Source organism: Ovis aries, chromosome 7 (assembly GCF_016772045.2).
Source record: "Ovis aries strain OAR_USU_Benz2616 breed Rambouillet chromosome 7, ARS-UI_Ramb_v3.0, whole genome shotgun sequence".
Classification (NCBI taxonomy): Eukaryota; Metazoa; Chordata; class Mammalia; order Artiodactyla; family Bovidae; genus Ovis; species Ovis aries.
Genome location: NC_056060.1, coordinates 82,146,821 through 82,156,523, shown reverse-complemented (window position 1 = coordinate 82,156,523; position 9,703 = coordinate 82,146,821). Strand labels below are relative to the sequence as shown.

The 9,703-nt window shown below is 53.2% G+C and overlaps 1 protein-coding gene across 5 annotated transcripts in view; it reads right to left on the bottom strand.

Moving 5' to 3' along the window:
- Positions 1 to 509: 509 nt before the first annotated feature.
- RGS6 (regulator of G protein signaling 6) overlaps positions 510 to 9,703 on the bottom strand; it is a 608,791-nt gene continuing 599,597 nt past the window's right edge. For 2 of the 5 annotated variants that reach the window (XM_060418241.1, XM_060418242.1), the window contains one exon: positions 4,760 to 4,937. In XM_060418241.1, the coding sequence (XP_060274224.1) occupies positions 4,887 to 4,937 (51 nt within the window). In that variant the 3' untranslated portion in view covers positions 4,760 to 4,886. Of the gene's footprint in view, positions 4,938 to 9,703 lie in introns of all 5 variants that reach the window. The other 3 variants (XM_060418243.1, XM_042252720.2, XM_042252721.1) reach the window with 2 other exon arrangements.

Below are 9,703 nucleotides of genomic sequence, written 5' to 3'. Positions count from 1 at the left end.
TCCTTTTCTACCTCCTTCTCTTCCTCCCCTTGTCAGCCTGACTTCAGGTTCTCAGAGCCCTGCTGCTTTGGTGTGAGTGGAAGATGAGATTGTTGGTCGCTCAGGAAACCAAGACTCCCTGTAAAGATCCCCATCTGTGTGTAACAGACTTCCATCTTGGGACTTCATTTAAGAAAGTCAGATTGGCCACTGAAAGTCAGCAATGGCCACTGCTAATGCTCACCAGGCCCTTGGGATTTATGGTCGGGCACAGACAGTGAGGCATAGAGACCACACAGCCAAGGACACCCCGGCAGAGTCAGGGGCATTTTAGCCTTCCCTCGAAACAGTTGTTCTAACCTACCAGGAGGTATTCCCCACCCTAGAGCTTCTCAGCATCCTGCTTGGGAGTGAGGGGGAAACAGGCTGTGTGTGTGTGGTGGAGGGGAGGGTAGTGGGGAGGGGTGGGAGATATCTTTCTAGCAGTAAATCCTGCCCAATAAACCCCCAAACCAAGGAGCCACACAGAGTTAACTGGTTATAATGGGTTCAAGTCATTTATTTGTAGACCAGCATGTTTGGTTCTGGGGTCCAATCCCCAAATTCCAGAAAAATAAACTAATGAGAACCACATGCACTATGAGAAGGCCATGCCGACGTGTCCGTGATCATGCGGTGAGGGGGCAGAGAATATAGACCGGGCACGCTCGGCGGGGCGCGGGGCCTCCCTCCTCGGATAGCTGACAGCAGCTGGCTCTGAGCCCTCACGAGGGACGGGGGGGAGGGCCGAGGCCGGGTTGTGTGGACCCTGTCCCTTTATGGCCTGGGCCCCTTATTGCTACATTGGCTACTTTGCTACGTTATGGCCCCTGGGCTGTGCCCAGGGGGGCTGCCTTATCAGTGGGTGGTACTAAGGAGTAGACTGCTGGCATCTGCAATTGCCATGGTTACATGAGCACAGCCCTCTCTTCAGAGGGCCCCGTGGTGAGTTCTCAGGGATTCATTTGGCCACAACTGGACTGCGCCACACACGGTCCTTGCTACATACTCAGCTCAGCCAGCCTTTTGGGGGGTGGTGACATGTTACTTCCGCCCAGGACTTTTCAGCTCCTGGACTTTGCTGGAAGATCCCCCTTGCAGACTCAAAGACCAGCAGCACTCAGTCTTTCCTGGGCTTTAGGGACAACTTCCTAGTGGTGGCTTTTGAAGCCTATGCACTTGAAGCATCATGAGAGGGGTGCGTTTTAGGAAACACATCAACTTCTACAACCAACCGAGGAGCCAGATGGGTGGCAGGCTCCTGGGTTATGCCCTGTTGGTGAGGTAGTTTGAACACACCAGGAACCTCGCTACAGGGAAGGCCCCCAGAGCATGTCCCTCTGTGATTCACTGCTCAGAGAAGCAACTTGGAGTGCTAAGAGGTCCCTCCCAGGTGCTGGCCTGTACCCTTGGAAGGGGTGGCCTGGAGCACAGTGCCTCTGATGGCCCTGGTGGGCTCAGCTTTGCTAAATTCCTGGGGCATAGCAACCCCTTCCCAGCAGGACAGAGCATCCCTTCCTGGAAAAGCAGAAGCCCTCTCCTCTGACCAGACAGCTCCTGCTGCTCTGCTCAGGCCCTCTGGCTGCTGCTGGGCACTTACCCATGCCAATCAACAAGCTTGACTCTTCCCATACAGGCAAAGTCTATGTCAGTCAGATGCCCAGTGTCTGGCACCTATGTGTCTGCCCCGACGGGTGGGTGATCACTTCTAAGATGGCCCTGATGCTTTGGCTGTGGGGCTGCTGACATGGTATCTGCCCTGTGAGCCCAAATCAGGAAGAGTTCCAGACCCAAAGACCATGCCCAGTCAGGGCAACTAAGGCAAGACAGGGCGGAAAAAAAAAAAAAAGAAAAGTTTGTCTTGCTACAGAATCTCCAGGAGTTGGTGATGGACAGGGAAGCCTGGCATGCAGCAGTCCATGGCGTCACAGAGTCGGACACGACTGAGTGATTGAACTGAACTCCTTCAAAAGTTTAATCTGGGTCTGAATTTTTTGTTGTGTCAACCAAGCCAGTGGGGAACTGGCCAAGACCAGATTTTCCAAGTGTGTGTGCTAAGTTGCTTCAGTCGTGTCTGACTCTGTGCGACCCTATGGACTATGGTCTTCCAGTCTTCTCTGTCCATGGGATTTTTCAGGCAAGAATACTGGAGTGGGGTGCCAGGCCCTCCTCCAGGGGATCTCCCCAACCCAGGGACTGAACTCGTGTCTCATGTCTCCTGCTCTGGCAGGCAGGTTCTTTACCTGCCCGGGTTCTTTACCTAGCGCCACCTGGGAAGCTTTTTCTAAGCGTACTTGCATTCTAAGGTCTGCATGGTAGACTGCCCTTGGACTAAGTGCCCAGCCTATGTGAACTAGGTCGAGTAGGCTGCCCTTGGATTAGCCAACTTGAGTGGCACAATCCTGTTCTCTCCCCCATTTCTGGGTGTGACTTGCTGTGGGGGTGGCACGTGATGGTGGTCACAAGACAGAGTGTGCCTTGGTTGGGAGGCAGGATGAGGGGGTTATTGCTCTGGGTTTGAATCCATCCGAAATTGCCTTCACGTCTATCGAGCCTGCAGGATGTCCCCAGAGGTGTCAGGATGCCCTCAGCCCACTCCTTCTCAGGGCTGCAGTCCGCCTGCTTCGGACCCTTCTGCGGAGCTCCAGGAACCTCAGCTGGGTGGCACTGACGTCCTGGCCAGGGAGACCACCTGGGCCCTGACTGCGGCCAGGAGGAAGGACAGGAGGCAGCCAGGATCTTGCCCGGGCTAACTAAGGGCATAGAGGGACCTGCTGTTCTAGAACTGCCAGTGTCCACAGACCCTGTGCGTCAGTGTCAGCATGGACAGGGCACCTTGGCAGAAGCTGCTTCCTTGGGACAATGTTGGGTGCAGGGGAGCCTGAGCAGCACTTCTGCTCTGAAACAGGAGATCGGTATGAAAAGCAAGGGGATTCAAAAGCATGTGATGAAGAGAGGAGGGGGTCAGCAGACCCCACATGGGAAAAGGCTTCAGGGAACTCATTTCCTCATCAAGCAGTTGCCCAGTGTCTGCCAGGTTTTGTGTCCAGGTCTCCTGGAACGAGCAAGGGTTGTGGGGAGTGTCTGCCAGGAACCTGGGTGTATAGTACCCCCTTGGAGACACTCTGAGGATGAAACAGAATGTCTCTAATTTCCACTGGACCTCTAAAAGAGACCAACTACTGCCATGGGCGAAACTGAGGCGCAGGGCTCAAGAATCCACTGAGGTGCCACCATGATCACTACCCCTCATGGCCTCGGTGGCCCTGCTGTGAGGGATGGAAGCTGGTGCCCTAGGGACACAGCACAAAGGTGGGCTTGGAAAGGTGGTCCTAGGGGAGCACCCAGGAGGCAGCGCCTGCAAACAAGCTTATGAGACTCACCAGCTGGTGAATCTGCCCACATAAGTAAAGAAACACCAGTGATCGCTGTTTTGCTTCTGTGTTTGCTGTTTATATACTCCCAAAGGATATTTTCTACCTCTGGCCAAAATACATCAAAGGAAGATGGTCATCGTAGTTGGGGGAGGGTATGGGGGTGGGGTGGGTGAGTGTCTGAATTCAAAAGCATGTGGCTTATACCACTCTGTCCGGGGGCTCATGGGAGGAACAATAATGACAGTGACAACAATGAGAGTAATAGCTACCATTTGCCAAGCACCTACTGTGCGCCAGGCACCTGACTCCATGCTCTGCATGACTCCCTCACGGCCAAGTTGGCAGATGGTGACTCTGACACACACAAGTGGATATTATGCAGGTGTTCGCAGCTTGGGCTCTGTGCTTGCGTTTCTCCATGATCACGGACATTGCGGAGGACAGTGCCTTTGCTAGGCCATCAGAGGACCAGTGGGCCCTGGCCTCCCCCCTGGCTTCAGACACAACTGAGACCTGGCCTCAGGGGCCGGCCACACCCAGCACTCCCAGCCTGAATCCCCCAGCTCCCACGTGGGGCTGTCGGAGGGGAGGATCCCAAGGGCCCCCAAGTTCACCGCCACATTTATTTTAAGTAAGACACGCGGGGACACACCAAGGAGCGAGGGGCCGCAACAGAATAAATTACGAAATAATCAAAAATTTTAAAAGATGGTCAGGACCTTCAGGGGAGTTAAACCACAAGCTCTTTCATTGACATCAGGGCCTCCTCTGGTGTTGGATCCTCCAGACGGTTGACGGGAGAGGGGGCAGCCGCTAGTGCCTTGTGGCCACCCTTTGAAAGGTGGCCTCAAAGTGGGTTGGAAGACCGTGAAGTGCTGTGATCCTCGAGGCGGCTCAGTGCTGACGGTGTGATTGGGGGGTGGTGCGGGGGCGTGGTGTGAGGGCAGCCTGGTTCGGCTCCTTACACGCGGTGGCCGCAGCGATGGGGCAGGCGGGAGGCAGTTGGGACACAGTGGTGTGACTGGGGCGGGCGCCGCGGGTGCACCACAGGCGGTGGGTGGTAATACTGAATGTGCTTGGGGGCGGCGGGTCCTCTCGAGTTCGAGTTCGCTGGAAGGCGTGATCCCCCAGACAGCGGGGAGGAGTGATGATAGAATGGAACCTCAGGGGACAATCACAGCAGGAGCCCAGCCGGGCGCTCTCCCCAGAACACGTGAGGGACTGGGACCTCCTACAGAGCGAGGCGTTGGCGCACGACTGTACAAGGAGAGGGGTTTGTAAACAGGGGCCTCTGCCCGGCCGACCCCAGCCTCCGAGGGCTCTCTCTGGCCTCCCTCTGGTTCACGCACCGCGTCTCCCCGCCGTGGCCCGGCCCTCACTCCTTCTCCTTCACAGTGACCAAATCTCCCCGCAGGGATGCTCTGTCGGCGGATGTGGAGCGCCGCCGGCTGCCCGCGTGGTCCTCGGGCCCGGGCCCTGCGGCAGGGACCGTCAGGAGGACTGCATCAGGCCGGTGAGGCGCTTGCCCGCCAGTGACTTTCCCTGCAGAGACAGCGACAGAGGGCACCACAGGCACGCACGCACGCACACATGCACGCACAGGACAGACACAGAGAGCCAGACAGGTGGGTTAATTGTTGCATGAGCCACGGAGGCCAAACCACTTAGCTCACCGACCCCTCTGATCTCCCGGTTTGGGAGGCTTAACCACAGACAGTTGGACAGCCAGCTCTCGGGGGGTCCAGGTTAGAGGGTGAGGGTGTGCTGTTGGTCCTCTTTTGAGTGTGTGGGGATTTTACTTACTCCAACCAGGGATTTCAACCCTTGGAGTACCTCTTAATGCCTGTGGGCTGCCTCTGAACTTGATTTAATCCAAATGAGGAAGGAAAGGTTGGCCAGGGGACTAGTAAGACCCAGCGGTTGGGTTGACCCAAGCAGACGATGGCTAAGGATCTGGGTGACTTGGAACTAACGAATTAACTAGTCTGAAGAAGAAAGAAGGAATTCTATTTGAAACATAGGATTGAGCTCTCCTTGCATCCTTAAAAATTTTTTTTTTTTAATTTATTTTCATTTGGCTGTGCTGGGTCTTGGTTGCAGTATGTGGAATCTATTAATAGTTCTCTGATCAGGGATTGAACCCGGGCCCCCTGCATTGGGAGCATGGACTCTTAGCAACCAGACCCTAGGAAAGCCCCTGATCCTTCTTTTTAATTGAAACTTTATTTTTTACTTATTTTGGCTGCACTATGCAGTTTGTAGGATCTTAGTTCCCTGACCAGGAATTGAACCCAGGCCCCCCCCGCCCTGCCTCAGTGGAAGCATGGAGTCCTAATCCCTGGATCCCCAAGGAATTCCCTCTCCTTGGGTCCTCTTGATGACCAATTCTGGGACTGGGAAGGTCTGGGTATCTACCAAGGCTTGGGTCCTGGGCTACGGGACACAGGATAACGTGCTCCTATGTTGGTCTCCATCTACGTTACTCAGTGGCTGACTTTGATGACTCCACTTCAGGAAGTCTAACCAGCCCTTCACTTAAAACTACATAGCTGTTCTTGTTCTTTTGAGAAGAGAGAGAGAGAGAAAAAAAAAAAACTTACTGTACCATGAGTCTTGGTACATGGGGCATAGAGGCCCCCTGTGAGAGGCCAGTTGTCCACATGCCCAGAAGGAGGCAGCTGAGGAGCCTCTGATGTGGGGCTGGACACCAGGAGGACAATGAGCAAGGCTCAGTTCCCTGCTTGTTTCCCGGCCATAGTCTGAACCCATCCCCTGCTCACTCTCCACTGAAATCCATAGCGTTAGAGAGGGGTCTAGATGAGAGTATGGCTGGACCCAAGCAAATGGATTGTTGTGTCTGAGAAAACACTCAGAACTCATCTTATTATTGACAGTGGGTCAGTGACACCAGCGCCATCTGCAAGGGTAGCACACGCTCGCCCTTCAGCATGTGCTGCAGTGTTTGGCAGCGAGAGGTGGCAAGCGCCGGCAATTCCTCATGTTCATTTCCAAGTGGGATATGAGGGCTCGTCTTGTTTACTGGGCTTGGCTACATGTCCGCTGGATGTAATTAGAAAAAATTGATCAGGTTTGTGAAGCCTGGTAGGGTACTCAATAAACCTGCTGATTGATGAATTGACTGATAATGGGCATTTCCAACAAACGAACAATACGGGCTGTGAGTTTGCCGGACACAAGAGTGTCATCTGGCTAAGCTCTCCATGGAGGGACGTGCCAGCTTGACTTTGAGAATTCCGATGGCATGGATGGGAGCTTGTCCAGAAATGGAAACACCCTCAGGCACAGTTGGACAGTCTGCATCTACCTCCCCTTTGCTCTGTTTTCCCCCCTTTCACTCCTCATTTTTGCTCGTTGGACAGCACTTTTCATTTTTTTTCCTCCTCTGTCTTAACACACACACACACACACACACACACACACATACACACACACAAAATCTCCCCATCAGCAACCTTATCTGAATCTTCAGATACACTAAACTTAGCCTGCAGCTGGATACATTTATACTGGGCTAAAGGATTTTTTAAATCAGATTAACAACAACAACAAAAAAATCCTAGAAGGCTTCAAGTGCCAGTTCTTGCAAATCACTAAAAGAAGGATGGCTACTCCTCTGTGTGGAGTGGGTTAGGTACACAATGGCTTATAGGTGGCAGAGGCTGATCTGCAAGGACCCCCTCTAGCCTGGTTCTAAGCACACGTGTAGCGGGGACTTTTTGGACTGCCCTTTCTTACACGGAGTTCGAGGCATTTGTCATCCAGGTGGTCACCTGGGGCTGTGCCTTCTCCGTGCAGGCCTAAAGGCAGGTGCGTGTGTGTTTGCTCAGTCGCTCAGTCATGTCTGACTCTGTGCGACCCCATGGACTGTAGCCCTCCAGGCTCCTCTGTTCATGGGATTTTCCAGGCAAGAATACTGGAGCAGGTTGCTATTTTCTCCTCCAGGGGATCTTCCTGACCCAGGGATCGAAACCATGTCTCCTGCATTGCAGGTGGGTTCTTAACTGCTGAGCCATCGGGGAAGCTCCCCTAAAGACAGGAAGCACATGGGAATAGGGACTGATCAGTCCAGAGGTCTCCAGTCTGGGGGCCTCTACCAAACCTCCCCTAGTCCCTTTCACCCTTGTCCGTCCTTGCTCACAGGAAACGCACCAAGGAAGGTCACTTTCCTCTTGGCTACTGCTTACTGCTGTGGAATCCACACACCAAATACCAGCTCCTCCCTTCTCTTTCCATCCCTCCTCCAACAGGGCCACACATTACATATTGAGTACCCAAATATATATGTTGCAGGTCTGCCATACAACGGCCTTCACAACTCTGATTTAGCTGGTGGCTGTGAACAAAAGGAATCACTAAAGCTTCTAAATTATAACAGTCTGTTGCCAGTGGGTATGGTAAAAGCCCAGAGACAAAGAAGGTGAGGTTTACCAGGCATCTGAACCCTCATTACAGCTTCATTCTCATTAGTGAGGTCATTTTGGCTGGAAAGGGGGCTGTGGCTGAGAGAGGTTAGAGATTCTATTTCTGGATGATTGTATGTCTGTCTGTTTGAGGTGAATTTAGCCCTGAGGATCCCTACCCTCCACACCTCCCTCTTCTATATTGCTGGCTGGGCTGGGAGGAGCTAATTAATCTCTTCCTGCCTAAGTCCTGGAGCTCAGCCTCACAGCTCTGACTCCAAAGACCTGTGGCCAGCCCATCCATCCTTCCCCTTCTCTCCCCCAGCTGCTTCCAGGGCTCGGGGCTTCACGGGTGAGGGGTACGGTGCAGCTGACCAGCCTGGAGAATGTTTCCAACCTCTAGCCATCCAGGTGGTGCTCCTTGGCATTTTTTTGCCTCCCTTGCCCGCTCTTGCACTTGCGCATTTACCAAATGCCAGTTCTGCTGCTAAAGGAGGTTGTGAGCGTTCAGTTTGGCCCAGGGGCAGCCCAGCCCAACCGAAATCTGTTCACTAGGCAGTGACCTCACGGGTGAGGCTGGAAGGTGGTTACTCATGCAGGACGCAGGCAAGGCTACATGCCTGCCCTCTGGCTTGGGGGAAAGAAATCCTGCAATCACCCTGGCTCAGCAGCTGCCTCTCTTCTGAAGAGCTGAGGTTCTTATAATTTTCAGGGATCAAAGTGAAATCTGACAGCAGAGGTGTTCAGAGATGAGCTGCTTCAAGGTCTGTGCTGCTATGGGCTTGCTGGGAGCTCCTAGCTACCTTCTCTGCCCAGAGAGAGAGGAGAGTTCCTGCCCTGCACCATCTAGGGCTCTTTCCTCCCTCCTCTTCACCCCCATCCTCCAATTTGGATGGGTTTGCAGGAGACACTTAGGGAGGGGAGTAGTAATTCTGCCTTTGCCTGGCATCTTGCATAGTTACAGGGGGAACGCGTTTTTTCAGGGTGTGAATGTGTGCTGTTCCTCAATGCTGGTCAGTTGGGAATGGATCACAGTGCCAGGAAACTGCTACCAGCTCAGCCTGAGGCCTTGGCGTAGTTGAGTGAAGCAGCTGAAGGTGGTTGAAAATGCTATTAGCCGGCAGCCTTTGTCCAAGCGGAAAAATATACAGTGATTAAGAACTGAGCTGCAGAAGGTACATTCCAGAGACACCAAAGCTTTGCATTCAGACAAAGCGTTTTTCACCTTTGAGACATTTGGCTAAGTTTAATCCAATAGAATTTGGGATCCTTCAATTTCATGGACCACGGGCTCAGGGCTGGGATCACAAACACCCACACACATTCAATTCCCAGGCTCCACGCTTACTAATCATTTCAGCTCTGCAGCCATCTTGATGGCTAGAAGCCTGGAAGAAGGTAGTCATGGAATCCTTTGTTTCTAAAAGGAAATGCACAAAAGGAAGAGCTCCCTTTTGTACGGTGCTTCGGTAAAAATCAACATGCTGCTTGACATGCCATGACTCTGTGCATTGCATGTCCCGGTGTTAATCAACAAAGCATGCACCGTCACCATTACCAACAGCTTTACCACTCACTTACCTGGGAGACAGGTGCTAACCTCTTTGAGTGGGAGAAGGGCTGTGGTTCAGAGGGTAGCCCTGGGGGGTCAGATGGCACACTGGGGGCAGAGGAGCCATGCACTGGCAGCTCAGGGGCAGGACCTTTTGCAGCACTAAGAAAGTGGAGACATCTGAGCTGCTGCTGAGAGTTTCTTGCTGATTTGTCCAGATGACCTAAGACCACAGTTACAGATTGCAAGTCCACTAAGTCCAAACCAGGCTACAAGGGGGATGGAAATCAACCACGGTTGTCTCTAGGGCAGAGGGATGTAATTGACTGAAAAGG